Raw genomic sequence first — 19,374 nt, forward strand, 5'->3', positions numbered from 1 at the left:
AACGAGCTGGAGTACCGGTCGGTCATCACAGACTTTGTGGACTGGTGTGAGCACAACCACTTGTGTCTCAACACCAGCAAGACGAAGGAGATGGTGATCGACTTCAGGAGGAAACCACCACCTCACCCACAGGTGAAGATCCAGGGGGAGGACATAGAAACTGTGGACAGTTTCAGATACCTGGGTGTTCACCTCAACAACAAACTGGACTGGACTCACAACACTGACGCCCTGTACAAAAAAGGCCAGAGTCGCCTCCACCTCCTGAGGAGACTGAGATCCTTTGGAGTGAGCAGGCCTCTGCTTAAGACCTTCTATGACTCTGTTGTAGCCTCTGCTCTCCTCTGTGCTGTCGTCTGTTGGGCCCCGGACAGCACAGAGCGGGAGAGAAAGAGACTGAATAAGCTGGTCAGGAAGTCCAGCTCTGTCCTGGGCTGTCCTCCCCAGACCTAAAATATAAAACACAGAGCATTTAAAAAGCATAAAAGCACATTGATAAAATATAATGTGTCCTGGGTCTTCCCCGGACTGTCTCCTCCCAGTTGGACATGCCTGGAAGACCTCCCTAGGGACACAACTAGGTTGCATCCTTAACATATGCTCTAACCGCCTGAACTGGCTCCTTTTGATGTGAAGAAACAGCAAATCTACTCCGCATCCCTCTGGGATATTTCAGCTTCTCAACCTGTCCTGGAGTGAAAACCCAGATACCTGATGGAGGAATTGCATTTTTTAATCGACTGGTAAATTGAGATTCCTGCCCTCTGAAATGTTGTGTATGTGATATTGTGACAAGGACTTCATATATCACGATTATCTCACTAAGACTTCAGACAAGTTCAACACAAGGCATTTTTCAGCTTTAACTGTGGCCACCAGGTGGCAGAGTTTCTAAAACCCAGTGTTCACAATAGCATTGCAAGCACTTTGTGGATTGTGATGAAACCTGCTTGTTATGTGCCGACGCGGGTTGAGGAGCGGACCTGCGTCTGACTGAACCCAGCGCTAAATAACCAGAAAGCGGTTCCATAAAAAACAAAACAATTTTATTTTCCCCTTCTTGTGCAATACTCAGTGTACAACAAAAAGTGCGTTTATCTGGCGGAGTGAAGGACGGCGCCCTCTCCAGCGCCCAAAGGGATCGAAGCCCGGCACTTCTGGACTCACGTTCACCGCCAAACACCCCCCAGGTGGACACGACAAACCGACTCTGTGAAGGATAAAAAAGGTGAGGTAAGTCAGCAGCTACAACTAATATCCTTCAAAGGCACACACTATCAGCAACACATTCAGGTCTGAATTTAAGCTTTATGTAAATGTGCAGCTTCTCACAACAGGTGGAGGATCATCAGTCCGCACGCCACGGCCGTGAGAAGCGAGCTGCACAATTCTCATCAATGTTCAAATATACTGCGTAACAAAATACCAAATTACTGTTAACACTTATTCAGACAATCAGTCACCTCTGATGTGTGCTGACAGCATGTGTCCCTCACCCGTCCTCCTTCACAGGCACGATGTGTCAAACCCAGGCGCGGTCCTCAGCGTCTCACAAACGAACGTCACAAGGTCGAGTTCCCGGCAATTCTGCTTGAATCACTCATGGTTTAAATGGAGAACGCCATCTCATTATCTGCTTCAGCTGAAAGTCTTTAAGTTTGCACGTGAGCATCATCCACAGGTGCTGCAAATCATACTGATGAGGGTGAAGGACTCTTCTGCCAGCACCTTCTCCACAGACAAAAACCAGTTTGAAAACCACCTGGAGAGCAAAGAAAAGAAAAGAACACCAAAATGTCCAGCCAAACCCCCCAACACACGACAGTACCCCCCCTTCAACGGGAAGCCTCCCGGCGACCGAACAGACCAGGTCCGAGAACAGCACCTCCCTCCGGGGTCCTCATCAGGAAGCAGACGGCGTAACGCTCCCAAGGTCCACCGCAGACAGCAGGACAGGGCACCGCAGCTGGAAGGCCGGCTGGCATCAACAAAAACCCCAAAAGAGACCCAAGTACAACCTAACATACAAGAAAAACACAAAACCCACCCAAAACCTCCCCAGGGGGCCGTCCCATCCAACCCCGGGAAGAAAAGAAAAACTCCCAAATGCAAAAACCCAACACAGCCCCAACAACACAATACAAACATAAATTCACAAAGAAAAATAACAAACAACCCCCCCAGAATGACTTGCAGAGCCCAACACCCCCCAGAAGACCTTTACCGCCAGTTCCAGGAGAAACAGCCAAAGCCGGAATCCCACAGAGGTCCCCAGGTACACATGGAGCAACAGCGCCCCCCAGAGGACCGTACCATCAACCCCAGGAGGCACCCTCCCCACAACCCAGGAACCCCAGACCTGGCCACACTTGGCTAGTCGGCCCCACAAGCCAATTCCCCCCCAGAGGACCGTCCCATCAAACCCTGGAGGTGGAACCTGGAAGGAAACATAAGAAACACAAAAATCCAACCCCCGGTGGACTTCATTAAACTATCCCGGGGGCAAATAAAACAATCGACAAACCCTGTTACCTCCCCCAGCACCCCGAAAGACCCCAGACCACTCCCAGAGCCCTTCGTCGGCTCAATTTTGGCGAACGGCACAAAATTACTAAGCCGGGGAAGGGAACAGGAAAAACTAACCCGGCCCCAACCCCAAAGCGCAGCGGAAAACCGGAAATACGTCCGGTGCCCCAACCCGATCATACCCCCAGCCTATCGGGAGGGGTGGAACTACCGAAATGTCGAACGGCAACAGATCGGCCCACCCCTCCGACTGAGGTATGTTCCCGCTGCAACCACACCCCGGCAACACCAATGACGAACGGTCAAAGGCCCACCGAGGCTGGAGTGGAACCGGGCCCTAACCAAACCCAAAAAAAACGCCCCTGACAACCCCCCCCTAGGTGCAGAGGTCTTCTGAGAACACTCAGCCTGACCAACCTGCACCACCCCACAACCCATAAGACGAACGGTCTTAGGGCGAGTGAGGTCGGGGTTAGGGAAGCAGGGAAATAAAAAACAACAAAACAAAACGACCCCATCCTAAACAGAAAATACCTAAATACAAACAATAAAAACCAACGATTGACTGAGTCCAGCCGAGCTCCGAACCGCCAGTCGTTCACGCTACCAGAACCGCCTCTAAATCCCCAAACAATTTATAACCCCTTACAAAAAAAAACAAAACAGCCCAAATAATTTTTTTTTTTTTTTGTGTCCATTATTTTGCCTGTCCCAGAACACCTGGAGATACGTCATCACTGTTTTTCTTCACGCTTATGTGACGGGGCAATATGGCGGCTTCAGCTCGTCCGAGCTGCATGGACTCATCCGCAAGAGGAGCCAGAGGTCCCGTCGGAGGAGTCTCAGTGGGGCGAAGAAGAGGCAGCCCAGATCTGTGTCGGGGAAAGCCCCAAAACGAAAAGACCCGCTCTGATGTCCGCCCTCTCTCGTGTCCACGCTCCTTTATCCGATCATCTAGACAAATAACCAAAGATATTAGCTCATCTAAATCTTTTGGTTCGTCACGGACTGCTAGCTCGTCTATTAATGACTCATTTAAACCATCCACAAACACTCCTCTTAAAGCTGCAGCATTCCAACCGGACTGAGCAGAAAAAATTTGGAAATCCACAGAATAATCCGCCGCACTCCGCCTCCCCTGCCTGAGATTCAGCAACCGTTGGGCAACGGTATGAGCAAAAACCAGAGAACATTGCATCAAAAACAGAGCACAGGCTTCAACGTTTCCCGCACAAGGCTCCGGATAACAAACAATCGGTTCGGAAGCCGAATCTCTGGGTGACGGAGTTATCTGCACCGGTATCGATGGTGCCGCAGCTGGAGCAGCAGGAAGCAGAACGGCTTGTGCTGCAAGCTCCGTAACGCGGGCATCTGTTTGTTTAATTTGGTTTGCGAGATGCTGTAATTGCTCCCATATTTTCTCCAAGTGTTCTTGAACTCCTTCGGCAAATGGAACCGCTTCTGCCGCTGGGTCCATTTTAGAATGGCCGGGAACTACTGTTATGTGCCGACGCAGGTTGAGGAGCGGACCTGCGTCTGACTGAACCCAGCGCTAAATAACCAGAAAGCGGTTCCAGAAAAAACAAAACAATTTTATTTTCCCCTTCTTGTGCAATACTCAGTGTACAACAAAAAGTGCGTTTATCTGGCGGAGTGAAGGACGGCGCGCTCTCCAGCGCCCAAAGGGATCAAAGCCCGGCACTTCTGGACTCACGTTCACCGCCAAACACCCCCCAGGTGGACACGACAAACCGACTCTGTGAAGGATAAAAAAGGTGAGGTAAGTCAGCAGCTACAACTAATATCCTTCAAAGGCACACACTATCAGCAACACATTCAGGTCTGAATTTAAGCTTTATGTAAATGAGCAGCTTCTCACAACAGGTGGGGGATCATCAGTCCGCACGTCACGGCCGTGAGAAGCGAGCTGCACAATTCTCATCAATGTTCAAATATACTGCGTAACAAAATACCAAATTACTGTTAACACTTATTCAGACAATCAATCACCTCTGATGTGTGCTGACAGCATGTGTCCCTCACCCGTCCTCCTTCACAGGCATGATGTGTCAAACCCAGGCGCGGTCCTCAGCGTCTCACAAACGAAAGTCACAAGGTCGAGTTCCCAGCAATTCTGCTTGAATCACTCATGGCTTAAATGGAGAACGCCATCTCATTATCTGCTTCAGCTGAAAGTCTTTAAGTTTGCACGTGAGCATCATCCACAGGTGCTGCAAATCATACTGATGAGGGTGAAGGACTCTTCTGCCAGCACCTTCTCCACAGACAAAAACCAGTTTGGAGAGCAAAGAAAAGAACACCAAAATGTCCAGCCAAACCCCCCCAACACACAACACTGCTACTGTAGATTATACCTTCCTAAAACTGTATCGCCATGTTATTGTGCACAGTTGGCGCCACTACTGGGCATTGTAATAGATAGGCCATGACCTGTTAACCAGCTTTAGTTCAAGGAAGCAGCTCTACTAAGGAAACGGTTCTAACAAGATTTCTTGTCCATCAATACAAGGTACCAGGACAAAATATCTCAAACCAAATTAAAAACTGAAATCTGTTCATCAGCTAGATGAGATGAAGTTGAATGTCAACATCAATGACAGTGGCAAAGCATCCACACAAAGTTTTGACTTCATGGTCTCACCATTGGTCTGGATGAGAAATGGAAGATGGCATTACTGCTAACAGCGGCAGGTTGTAGCACATTGGATGCTCATGTTTGCTTTTACAGAAGAATAAAAAGACAAGTTCACACCAAAGAAAAATGAAACCTACATGCCTGAAGTATGGATATGATTTTAGAAATTAAATGCAGGACAATCGATAGAACCATATGTTAAGACTGAAAAGTTATTCATGCAATTTCGGAATGCCACGTGATTCTATGTTAGGGAACTACAAAGTAACTGGAGTATAAGTCAAAATGTATTTATAAAAAGAGACAGACTGTACATCTGAAAAAGCAGTACAAATGTACAGGGCACCAACCAAAGGGTGACATTCAAGAGAAAAGAAACAAAGCCAAAGCATGTTCACCTCCAAGATCGTCTGAGACCAGCCACTCGGACAGCTGCTGAAACAATCAGTTTGCATAACCAAAGAATTTCTGCACAAACTGTCAGAAACCGTCTCAGGGAAGCTCATCTGCATGCTCGTCGTCCTCATCGGGGTCTCGACCTGACTCCAGTTCGTCGACTTGAGTGGGCAAATGCTCACATTCGCTGGAGTTTGGCACACTGGAGAGGTGTTCTCTTCACGGATGAATCCCGGTTCACACTGTCCAGGGCAGATCAATCAATCAATCAACTTTTTTCTTATATAGCGCCAAATCACAACAAACAGTTGCCCCAAGGCGCTCCATATTGTAAGGCAAGGCCATACAATAATTATGAAAAACCCCAACGGTCAAAACGACCCCCTATGAGCAAGCACTTGGCCACAGTGGGAAGGAAAAACTCCCTTTTAACAGGAAGAAACCTCCAGCAGAACCAGGCTCAGGGAGGGGCAGTCTTCTGCTGAGACTGGTTGGGGCTGAGGGAAAAAACCAGGAAAAAGACATGCCGTGAAGGGGGGCAGAGATCGATCACTAATGATTAAATGCAGAGTGATGCATACGGAGCAAAAAGAGAAAGAAACAGTGCATCATGGGAACCCCCCCACAATCTACGTCTAAAGCAGCATAACCAAGGGATGGTCCAGGGTCACCCGATCCAGCCCTAACTATAAGCCTTAGCGAAAAGGAAAGTTTTAAGCCTAATCTTAAAAGTAGAGAGGGTATCTGTCTCCCTGATCTGAATTGGGAGCTGGTTCCACAGGAGAGGAGCCTGAAAGCTGAAGGCTCTGCCTCCCATTCTACTCTTACAAACCCTAGGAACTACAAGTAAGCCCGCAGTCTGAGAGCGAAGCGCTCTAATGGGGTAATATGGTACTACGAGGTCCCTAAGATAAGATGGGACCTGATTATTCAAAACCTTATAAGTAAGAAGAAGAATTTTAAATTCTATTCTAGAATTAACAGGAAGCCAATGAAGAGAGGCCAACACGGGTGAGATATGCTCTCTCCTGCTAGTCCCCGTCAGTACTCTAGCTGCAGCATTCTGAACCAACTGAAGGCTTTTTAGGGAACTTTTAGGACAACCTGATAATAATGAATTACAATAGTCCAGCCTAGAGGAAATAAATGCATGAATTAGTTTTTCAGCATCACTCTGAGACAAGACCTTTCTGATTTTAGAGATATTGCATAAATGCAAAAAGGCAGTCCTACATATTTGTTTAATATGCGCTTTGAATGACATATCCTGATCAAAAATGACTCCAAGATTTCTCACAGTATTACTAGAGATCAGGGAAATGCCATCCAGAGTAACGATCTGGTTAGACACCATGCTTCTAAGATTTGTGGGGCCAAGTACAATAACTTCAGTTTTATCTGAGTTTAAAAGCAGGAAATTAGAGGTCATCCATGTCTTTATGTCTGTAAGACAGTCCTGCAGTTTAGCTAATTGGTGTGTATCCTCTGGCTTCATGGATAGATAAAGCTGGGTATCATCTGCGTAACAATGAAAATTTAAGCAATACCGTCTAATAATACTGCCTAAGGGAAGCATGTATAAAGTGAATAAAATTGGTCCTAGCACAGAACCTTGTGGAACTCCATAATTAACTTTAGTCTGTGAAGAAGATTCCCCATTTACATGAACAAACTGTAATCTATTAGACAAATATGATTCAAACCACCGCAGTGCAGTGCCTTTAATACCTATGACATGCTCTAATCTCTGTAATAAAATTTTATGGTCAACAGTATCAAAAGCAGCACTGAGGTCCAACAGAACAAGCACAGAGATAAGTCCACTGTCCGAAGCCATAAGAAGATCATTTGTAACCTTCACTAATGCTGTTTCTGTACTATGATGAATTCTAAAACCTGACTGAAACTCTTCAAATAGACCATTCCTCTGCAGGTGATCAGTTAGCTGTTTTACAACTACCCTCTCAAGAATCTTTGAGAGAAAAGGAAGGTTGGAGATTGGCCTATAATTAGCTAAGATAGCTGGGTCAAGTGATGGCTTTTTAAGTAATGGTTTAATTACTGCCACCTTAAAGGCCTGTGGTACATAACCAACTAACAAAGATAGATTGATCATATTTAAGATTGAAGCATTAAATAATGGTAGGACTTCCTTGAGCAGCCTGGCAGGAATGGGGTCTAATAAACATGTTGATGGTTTGGATGAAGTAACTAATGAAAATAACTCAGACAGAACAATCGGAGAGAAAGAGTCTAACCAAATACCGGCATCACTGAAAGCAGCCAAAGATAACGATACATCTTTGGGATGGTTATGAGTAATTTTTTCTCTAATAGTCCAAATTTTGTTAGCAAAGAAAGTCATGAAGTCATTACTAGTTAAAGTTAATGGAATACTCAGCTCAATAGAGCTCTGACTCTTTGTCAGCCTGGCTACAGTGCTGAAAAGAAACCTGAGGTTATTCTTATTTTCTTCAATTAGTGATGAGTAGAAAGATGTCCTAGCTTTACGGAGGGCTTTTTTATAGAGCAACAAACTCTTTTTCCAGGCTAAGTGAAGATCTTCTAAATTAGTGAGACGCCATTTCCTCTCCAACTTACGGGTTATCTGCTTTAAGCTACGAGTTTGTGAGTTATACCACGGAGTCAGACACTTCTGATTTAAAGCTCTCTTTTTCAGAGGAGCTACAGCATCCAAAGTTGTCTTCAAAGAGGATGTAAAACTATTGACGAGATACTCTAACTCCCTTACAGAGTTTAGGTAGCTACTCTGCTCTGTGTTGGTATATGACATTAGAGAACATAAAGAAGGAATCATATCCTTAAACCTAGTTACAGCGCTTTCTGAAAGACTTCTAGTGTAATGAAACTTATTCCCCACTGCAGGGTAGTCCATCAGGGTAAATGTAAATGTTATTAAAAAATGATCAGACAGAAGGGAGTTTTCAGGGAATACTGTTAAGTCTTCTATTTCCATACCATAAGTCAGAACAAGATCTAAGATATGATTAAAGTGGTGGGTGGACTCATTTACTTTTTGAGCAAAGCAGATGCTTTTGGCAGATGGCAGACAGCGTGTGTGGTGTCGTGTGGGTGAGTGTTTTTTTGATGTCATTGCTGTGGATCGAGTGGCCCATGGTGGCGGTGGGGTTATGGTATGGGCAGGCGTCTGTTATGGACGAAGAACACAGGTGCATTTTATTGATGACATTTTGAATGCACAGAGATACCGTGACGAGATCCTGAGGCCCATTGTTGTGCCATACATCCAAGAACATCACCTCATGTTGCAGCAGGATAATGCACGGCCCCATGTTGCAAGGATCTGTACACAATTCTTGGAAGCTGAAAATGTCCCAGTTCTTGCATGGTCGGCATACTCACCGGACATGTCACCCATTGAGCATGTTTGGGATGCTCTGGACCGGCGTATACGACAGCGTGTACCAGTTCCTGCCTATATCCAGCAACTTCGCACAGCCATTGAAGAGGAGTGGACCAACATTCCACAGGCCACAATTGACAACCTGATCAACTCTATGCGAAGGAGATGTGTTGCACTGCATGAGGCAAATGGTGGTCACACCAGATACTGACTGGTATCCCCCCCCAATAAAACAAAACTGCACCTTTCAGAGTGGCCTTTTATTGTGGACAGTCTAAGGCACACCTGTGCACTAATCATGGTGTCTAATCAGCATCTTGATATGGCACACCTGTGAGGTGGGATGGATTATCTCAGCAAAGGAGAAGTGCTCACTATCACAGATTTAGACTGGTTTGTGAACAATATTTGAGGGAAATGGTGATATTGTGTATGTGGAAAAAGTTTTAGATCTTTGAGTTCATCTCATACAAAATGGGAGCAAAACCAAAAGTGTTGCGTTTATATTTTTGTTGAGTGTATAATTTAGTATCCAAGGGTATATTTTTGATTACTTTTTTATTTAACAGCCATACAGTGCTTTGGAACATTGGCGTAAATGTAAATAAACAAAACAGCATGAGATCAGAATGTCATGACCTCATTTATGACATAATATGATGTCATAAATGTTGAATTACCTCATAGTCGGTAATTATAGGGATTTTCATTGGAATGTTGAAGAACCACAAAATACTCTTAAAAGACAATGTTATACAATCCAGGATAGGTGTTTGTTAAAGATTTTTTATGCAATTTTTCGTTCAGAATTCCGTTTGCGAGGATAAAAGTCACGGATGCAGTCACATTCATCAAAATGATCCTTGTCAGCCATATGGAAATTGTTTCATTTTTGAGTACCAGTGTATTACAACCCCTGGCAAAAATGATGGAATCACCGGCCTCGGAGGATGTTCATTCAGTTGTTTAATTTTGTAGAAAAAAAAGCAGATCACAGACATGACACAAAACTAAAGTCATTTCAAATGGCAACTTTCTGGCTTTAAGAAACACTATAAGAAATCAAGAAAAAAAGATTGTGGCAGTCAGTAACGGTTACGTTTTTAGACCAAGCAGAGGAAAAAAATATGGAATCACTCAATTCTGAGGAAAAAATTATGGAATCACCCTGTAAATTTTCATCCCCAAAACTAACACCTGCGTCATCAAAAGAACTCAGAATCAACATAGTCAGGGCCTGTGGGTTGGACGCTGTCTAATCTTTGACTGGGTGTCATTTAACAATCTTACATTTTACAGTCTTAACAGAAACCAATCCCCCACTTAAACCTTTTCAGCCAGTATGAACAGATACAGATTGGACACTAATCTGAACAATGGATCTGTCCTCTTCGTTGGCCTCAGCACAATCTTTTGTTAAAACATTAGAAGCCTCTCAAATGTCTTATTCAACAGACAGTCCAGTTTGGCACTTAAAATGTCCTTACCAGTGCTGAATCCCAACTCACATGCCGGTTGGGACTTTGTGAAGACTTTTTGCATTTTTGGCAAAGATGAGTAACCCCAGTTTCAGAGAGTAAAAGTATTGGTGTATTGTAGTATGTATTGTTTCTACCTCTGCACCTAAAACAGGTGATTTCACTGATTAGCTCATCTACCTGCCTGAAAAGATTAAATAATTAGAAACAGCTGGCTCAGTGGGTGGATGGAACAAATATGTGGAAGGACTTTCATTCACTGAAGCTGGGGTTACCCACCTCTGGAGATGAAATCAAATTTAGTAGGGATGTATCCCAGGACTTAAGAAAGACTTCCACCTCATCTATTTTGTCATCTATATCCTTTTGTGAGAATGAAGTGAGGCCTCCCCACTTCCTGGTTCTTCATTTTCATTGGCTCCTGTTACAGAAATGCCTTCCCTGAACACAGGGTGGCAGTGGTATGTCAGTGGCAGGTCATGCATCTCCATGCATCTTTGAGCTATCCTCCCCCAATTAAATGCAGTATCACATGATTCAGCGTAGCAAGTAGTCATTATCCCAAATCAATGTCATTACCAAATGTTATAGTAGTAGAGTGGCTGCTTTAAGAGACAGGGCAGTGTGTGTACACATAGGGAGTGGGTGGAGAATTAAGAGAGAGACAGAGAGAAAGCCCAAGAAAAGAGAGAAAACCGCTGAAGCAGAAACATTAACATAATAAAATGAGAAACCACACAACAACCACATTTACTCATACAACCACCAACCAAGCAAAAACAGCATAAACAAAAATAACACAATCAGAATTAAACAGGTTCCAAAAAGGCAGTTGAACATATCTGTGTGTGCCCCTACTACAACTCCTGGCAAAAATGATGGAATCACCGGCCACGGAGGATGTTCATTCAGTTGTTTAATTTTGTAGAAAAAAAGCAGATCACAGACATGACACAAAACTAAAGTCATTTCAAATGGCAACTTTCTGGCTTTAAGAAACACTATAAAAAATCAGGAAAAAAAATTGTGGCAGTCAGTAACGGTTACTTTTTTAGACAAAGAAGAGGGAAAAAAATATGGAATCACTCAATTCTGAGGAATAAATTATAGAATCACCCTGTAAATTTTCATCCCCAAAACTAACACCTGCATCAAATCAGATCTGCTCGTTAGTCTGCATCTAAAAAGGAGTGATCACACCTTGGAGAGATGTTGCACCAAGTGGACTGACATGAATCATGGCTCCAACACGAGAGATGTCAATTGAAACAAAGGAGAGGATTATCAAACTCTTAAAAGAGGGTAAATCATCACGCAATGTTGCAAAAGATGTTGGTTGTTCACAGTCAGCTGTGTCTAAACTCTGGACCAAATACAAACAACATGGGAAGGTTGTTAAAGGCAAACATACTGGTAGACCAAGAAAGACATCAAAGCGTCAAGACAGAAAACCTAAAGCAATATGTCTCAAAAATCGAAAAATGCACAACAAAACAAATGAGGAACGAATGGGAGGAAACTGGAGTCAACGTCTGTGACCGAACTGTAAGAAACTGCCTAAAGGAAATGGGATTTACATACAGAAAAGCTAAACAAAAGCCATCATTAACACCTAAACAGAAAAAAAAAACAAGGTTACAATGAGCTAAGGAAAAGCAATCATGGACTGTGGATGACTGGATGAAAGTCATATTCAGTGATGAATCTCGAATCTGCATTGGGCAAGGTGATGATGCTGGAACTTTTGTTTGGTGCCATTCCATTGAGATTTATAAAGATGACTGCCTGAAGAGAACATGTAAATTTCCACAGTCATTGATGATATGGGGCTGCATGTCAGGTAAAGGCACTGGGGAGATGGCTGTCATTACATCAATAAATGCACAAGTTTACGTTGATATTTTGGACAATTGAAAGGATGTTTGGGGATGATGAAATCATTTTTCAAGATGATAATGCATCTTGCCATAGAGCAAAAACTGTGAAAACATTCCTTGCAAAAAGACACATAGGGTCAATGTCAACAAGCAGATCTGATTTGATGCAGGTGTTAGTTTGGGGGATGAAAATGTACAGGGTGATTCCATAATTTATTCCTCAGAATTGAGTGATTCCATATTTCTTTTCTCTGCTTGGTCTAAAAAAGTAACCGTTACTGACTGTCACAATTTTTTTTTCTTGATTTCTTATAGTGTTTCTTAAAGCCAGAAAGTTGCCATTTGAAATGACTTTAGTTTTGTGTCATGTCTGTGATCTGCTTTTTTTCTACAAAATTAAACAACTGAATGAACATCATCCGAGGCCAGTTATTCCATAATTTTTGCCAGGGGTTGTAGATTTGAACTCATCTTTGCTCTCTTTTCCATCAAAGTCATGCTCTTCACCAGTGTCTGATAAACAAATGTGTAGTGTTCAGAATTGCTACAGCCATTTCCATAGCAATGAACAGAACAGAAATGACTTCTTTCAGCCACACGATTGCTCACAACCACTATAGTAGTTGTAGGAAATTAAAATCTACTTGATATCACAATATGAAATCTGTTTCATTTTGACGCAGTCTTGTCCATCAAACAATGAAGATACATAGCTATGCCACTGCAAATAATTAAACGATGAACATATGTGAAACACTATTTTCAACGTCCATGACACTCATGGCATCATGACGTCAGTGTTGGGAAGGTGTCGTGACATGGACCCACAACAGGGGGCGTTAATGAACGGACAATGGATATGCCAGAAAGTAACAATTTAATGTTGTGAATCGCACAACGAAATACAGACAATAACAATATTGTGGATTGTCAATTATACACAAGGTGACGTGTGGGCAGGCTCGAAGATAGAAGATGTCTGGCGAGAGAAGAGCCGGATCCCACACAGCTTCCACCACCAACGGATCTGAAGAACACCGGAGCCGCCAAGCCCTGCGCCCCAGGTGGCCACTGTCTTCAGCAGTCAGACCCGGTACTGCTGGCAGAAACAGAAACAGTTAGTGGTTGGTGTGTGAATACACACCCAGCAATCTTACGGTGTTTGATTCCTCCAGGAGGGAAACCTCCACCTCCAGATACAGAATCACCCGTGCAGCTCCTGTCAGTCTCTTCCCTGGAAGGAGTGAGAGGCGAAGACGTCGCGCTCACACAATCCACCAATCCAGCTTCAGACTGTATCCACAGAAAAAATGGCTGCACACAGAACAATGTTCAAACACTCAGAAAATTACAGCAGAGAACGATTACCTGAATGGTAGCTGATTTCTCGGCGGGGAGGTGGAGTTGCAGTCCGGCTTTTATGGAGGATGAAGTTGATGAGTGACAGCTGGTGTTGATGATGTGTGACAGCTGTCACTCCAATAGTTCCGACGCCCACTCGTGCTTGAAGCAAGCACTCACAACCAGGGCGCATTCTGGTGGTGGTGGGCCAGCAGTACCTCCTCTTCAGCGGCCCACACAACAGTCAGACCAGGAAAAGCCCAAAGAGGATACATGGGGACTTTTAGTATGTTGTTTAGGATGTTTAAAGGATTGCATCCCGCAATTTTTAGCTTTCTGCTAATTTTTTTCCAACCTTGGCCAAAAAATGGCCTAATATGGACTACAGACTGAAAAATGAGCCCAGGCTGTGAGACAAGATAAATCAGAAGACAAGAGAGTGTGTAGAAAAGGAGTAAAAATGAAAGGTCTGCATGTACTGGCTGACAAAATTAGATGAGCTGCACTGAGGGTGAAAACCTGTGAGCGAGGTCTGATTTTAAAAATTAGCACATCGTGATTAAAGAGAAAGTGGCAACACATTGATAATAAAGAATGAAAAGGTGAATGCAGATAGGATGACACGGTGCCTGGGTGAATAAATACAATGAGGTGTCCAAACACACGTCAAAAAGAAAAAAAAAAGAACCTCATGGGCAAACGTTCCTTGACAACTTTAAGAATCACCTGCAAGGATTTCTACCAATGGCTGACTCGAAAAGCTAACACTAAATCACCAATATTCCACAGGCGTCATACAATTGGACAAAACCCAACATTTAAAAATCTTTTTGTCTGAGACATGACCATTTGTTTCATGTGTATGAAGTTTGAAGCTTGATTTTTTTTTTTAATAATATCTTTGTGTTGCCTTCTAGACAAAGGATTTCACAGAAATGGAAGCAATAACATACAACCCCTGGCAATAATTATGGAATCACCGGCCTCAGAGGATGTTCATTCAGTTGTTTAATTTTGTAGAAAAAAAGCAGATCACAGACATGACACAAAACTAAAGTCATTTCAAATGGCAACTTTCTGGCTTTAATAAACAGTCAGTAACGGTTACTTTTTTAGACCAAGCAGAGGGAAAAAAATATGGACTCACTCAATTCTGAGGAATAAATTATGGAATCACCCTGTAAATTTTCATCCCCAAAACTAACACCTGCATCAAATCAGATCTGCTCGTTAGTCTGCATCTAAAAAGGAGTGATCACACCTTGGAGAGCTGTTGCACCAAGTGGACATGAATCATGGCTCCAACATGAGAGATGTCAATTGAAACAAAGGAGAGGATTATCAAACTCTTAAAAGAGGGTAAATCATCACGCAATGTTGCAAAAGATGTTGGTTGTTCACAGTCAGCTGTGTATAAACTCTGGACCAAATACAAACAACATGGGAAGGTTGTTAAAGGCAAACATACTGGTAGACCAAGGAAGACATCAAAGCGTCAAGACAGAAAACTTAAAGCAATATGTCTCAAAAATCGAAAATGCACAACAAAACAAATGAGGAACGAATGGGAGGAAACTGGAGTCAACGTCTGTGACCGAACTGTAAGAAACCGCCTAAAGGAAATGGAATTTACATACAGAAAAGCTAAACGAAAGCCATCATTAACACCTAAACAGAAAAAAAACAAGGTTACAATGGGATAAGGAAAAGCAATTGTGGACTGTGGATGACTGGATGAAAGTCATATTCAGTGATGAATCTCGAATCTGCATTGGGCAAGGTGATGATGCTGGAACTTTTGTTTGGTGCCATTCCAATGAGATTTATAAAGATGACTGCCTGAAGAGAACGTAAATTTCCACAGTCATTGATGATATGGGGCTGCATGTCAGGTAAAGGCACTGGGGAGATGGCTGTCATTACATCATCAATAAATGCACAAGTTTACGTTGATATTTTGGACACTTTTCTTATTCCATCAATTGAAAGGATGTTTGGCGATGATGAGATCATTTTTCAAGATGATAATTCATCTTTCCATAGAGCAAAAACTGTGAAAACATTCCTTGCAAAAAGACACATAGGGTCAACGTCATGGCCTGCAAATACACCGGATCTTAATCCAATTGAAAATCTTTGGTGGAAGTTGAAGAAAATGGTCCATGACAAGGTTCCAACCTGCAAAGCTGATCTGGCAACAGCAATCAGAGAAAGTTGGAGCCAGATTGAAGAGTACCGTTTGTCACTCATTAAGTCCATGCCTCAGAGACTGCAAGCTGTTATAAAAGCCAGAGGTGGTGCAACAAAATACTAGTGATGTGTTGGAGCGTTCTTTTGTTTTTCATGATTCCATAATTTTTTCCTCAGAATTGAGTGATTCCATATTTTTTTCCCTCTGCTTGGTCTAAAAAAGTAACCATTACTGACTGACACAATTTTTTTTTCCTGATTTCTTATAGTGTTTCTTAAAGCCAGAAAGTTGCCATTTGAAATGACTTTATGAGTTCTGTTAGAAAAGTATCGGCCCTTTTTATTTTTTTCAAAAACCATTTGGATTTGAATCACGTGTGATTGCATCAGACAATCTTGAACCTTCGTGCCCATGCGTAAGTTTTTTCACACCTGTCGGTTGCGTCATTCGCCTGTGAGCAGGCTTTGTGTGAGCACTGGTCCACCCCTCTCGTCCGATTTTTATTGTGAATAAATGTCTGAACGATTTGGAGCTTTGCTGCATCAATTTTTTTCCAGAAACTGTGAGAGACCTCCAGGTGGACATCATTCGGAAAATTAATATGGCTTTCAGGGACAATTTTATGGGGATTATACAGATTAAAGAGTGTTACTGCCGCTTTAAGGACAGCCCACAACTGCTGAGAGCGCGGCGCGCTCCCAGCGCCGATCGACATGCTCAGACCCCGCTGAAACAACCAGATCATTTCCAACGTGAAGGCTTTGTTGATCCGGGACCTCGTCTGACTTTCACAAAAAGGCAGGAGACGTGGACATCAGCACTTTTTCAGCACATTCCACTGTTACAGGAGTTTTTTTCATGGAGCCGTTCATTAAGCGGCACAAAACCACCTCCGTGTTGGTCTCACAGGACGGCTTTCAGGTGGATTTCAGATGGATTCCGGTTGCTTTTCAGTCGTGTGATTATCCGATTGTGATTGTGCATGAGCTGGACATGCCCCAACATGTCCTGGAAGGCTTCATCACGGAGTTGCTTTGCGCCATGCGGCTCCACCGCGACGCGCGGAACTCCTCCGCACCTCTGTCTAAAGTGCTGATGTCCACGTCTTTTCACAATTCCTATGCTAGTCAGACGACATACTGGATCAAGACAGCGTCCAGTTTAGAAATGAACGGCACATTCCACTGTTACAGGAGTTTTTGTCATGGAAAGAGGAGTGGAGAAATTCGCCATGGACCCGCTCATGGCGCGGGAAAGCACCTCCATGTAGGTCTCACAGGACAAGCCCTAACATGCCCAGCTCTTGCACCATTCGGAAAATTCAGACGGCTTTCGGTGGCTTTTCAGTCGTGTGACTATCCGAGAAATTGTGGACGAGCTGGACATGCCACAACATGTCTTGTGAGGCTACATCATGGCGTTTCTTTTTGTTCTGTGCTCTGCACCTCCGTCCCGACGTACGAATCCCTCCGCACGTCTTTTCATGCCGAAAAAGTGCTGATGTCAAACTCTTCTGCCATTTCTGTGGTTGTCAGACGACATCCCGGATCAACAAAGCATTTACTTTGGAAATGAACGGCACATTCCACTGTCACAGGAGTTTTTTGTCATATGTCAGATGTACAAAATCTGCCACTAATCAACTAATGTATCCAGTCCATAACCCAAGATGTCACAAAAAACAGGGGCCAAAAAACAGCCAATTTATTTTTTCCCCAAGGGAACCAAAAAAATGAAGAAGCACCTTGAAAAACTTGGAAGTTTGTTTTTCAGGACCACCCTGGGATAATGTGTGTCAAAATAAAAGTACTTCCTGCCCTGTATTAGCACTACCTTTGTCACTGATGTACGTCTGTAAGGATCTGTTGTCATCTTTGCATGTCTGCCACAAGCTCTTTTCTTTCTCTTTCCACACATCTTTATGTCTTCTCCTGTCCTCTACTCTTTCTGCTCCTCGTAGTATCGGTGCACTGGTTGGTCTGTCTATTGCAGCAGTGGTTCTTCTTGCATTCCTTATCACCGTATGTGTCCTCTGTTACCTCTTCATTGTCACCAAACCCAGTCGTCCTGACAATGGCTTACCCCTCAGAGCGCCAGGTCAGTATGTGCGTTGATTTGATTCTGGTGTGCACTTTCTGCTAGCTCTGAATTGTGACACTTTTTTTCCCTTTGTATTATGTTTTTGTTTTTTCAACTGTACACTCTTGCTATTTTGTTTTTGAATTTGAACAGTTACGTGTCCAATTGTGGTTTCCAGCAGCAGATCCCGGTGAGGGGTCCAGTCGTGGCAGAGCGACCCAGGCTTCTGGGCCACAGGGTTTCAGAAAACACTTCATGAGCAGAAAGCTGGACTGTGATAACCCACCGCCAGACCCTGGCCGTCTGTTCCAGAGATGCTTTACGGCAACAGTGACTGTTGTAAAGGTGGAAAGTCCATAGATCACAAGGACCATTTCTTTTAGAAAAGGTTTCAGAAGCCGGGTGCATACACCGCCAGAACACAGCTATGGACAGACAGAATTTACTTCACCCAAAATGTGGTATGCACTGGATGAGTGGACTAAATTATCAGACAAGAATAAGAGCACAACTCTCAAGTATTTCAAAGATTTTTTTTTTTTTTTTTTTTTTATTAAAACAGCTGAAAAGGGTTCATTCACTCAGACACTCAGTACTCTGTGTACCTGGATAAGCAGATTTTCACCAACATGATTGGAATATTTGTTAGGTTTTGGCACAGAGGTCAAGGTCAATGTTTATCAAAAGCAGTTCCCAAAACATATTTTTAGGTTGTCATCACAGCTAGTATCGACATATACACGATGTAAAGAACAATGAGGAAATCCTCTGGAATCAAATGGTATGAGTAGGGATGAGTATTGATAAGATTTTATCGATATCGATGCCATTATCAATTCTGCTTATCGATCCGATTCCTTATCAATTCCCTTATCGATACCTCGTGAATTTTGTACTAAAAGTAGGCTTTACAGGTTTTCTATGTATTTCATTGAGTCTTAAATAAATATGAAATTGGTCACTGTATCTTGATCTCTGGACATACATAAAAATAAACAAAACGGTGTTTCGCTTTGAAGTTATTAATTCCGACTGGATTCTATCGTTCTAACTTGACTCAGCAGAGTCGTGCAGCATTTGGAGCTGTGTGAACAGAACGGAGGACGATTCTCGTTTCTTTCTCGCAAGAAAACAGGAGTCCCAGTTAGTAACTTTAATCTGCACAAAAGTGACTCACGATTTCACATATTCAGGGATGAAAGTGGTGAAAAACAAACAAAAAAAAGCTGAAATACAAAATTACCCCCCAACACCACATGCACGAAAATGTTTGAATTCTAGAAGCTCTGAAATGCAATCTGGGACTATTCCAGACAATAAACTGGAGTGAATGCAGCATCCATTTAGGTGAGAAAAAAAAAACAACTTTCCTTATTCAAATTCATTCCAGTAGTATTCTGCTCTTACGAGGATGCAGCAGTTTTCTAGCTTGGCAGATAGTTCTG

At 43.2% G+C, this 19,374-nt stretch overlaps 1 protein-coding gene across 1 annotated transcript in view; it reads left to right on the forward strand.

Moving 5' to 3' along the window:
* Positions 1-18,302, forward strand: part of LOC117521907 (protein shisa-like-2A) — a 34,311-nt gene extending 16,009 nt beyond the window's left edge. Inside the window, exons 2-3 of the mRNA XM_034183271.1 lie at positions 17,811-17,947; positions 18,111-18,302. Coding sequence (XP_034039162.1) covers positions 17,811-17,947; positions 18,111-18,289 — 316 coding nt within the window. The 3' untranslated portion in view covers positions 18,290-18,302. The remainder of the gene's footprint in view (positions 1-17,810; positions 17,948-18,110) is intronic.
* The last annotated feature ends 1,072 nt before the right edge of the window (positions 18,303-19,374 follow it).

The sequence above is a fragment of the Thalassophryne amazonica genome, chromosome 12 (genome assembly GCF_902500255.1).
Source record: "Thalassophryne amazonica chromosome 12, fThaAma1.1, whole genome shotgun sequence".
Classification (NCBI taxonomy): domain Eukaryota; kingdom Metazoa; phylum Chordata; class Actinopteri; order Batrachoidiformes; family Batrachoididae; genus Thalassophryne; species Thalassophryne amazonica.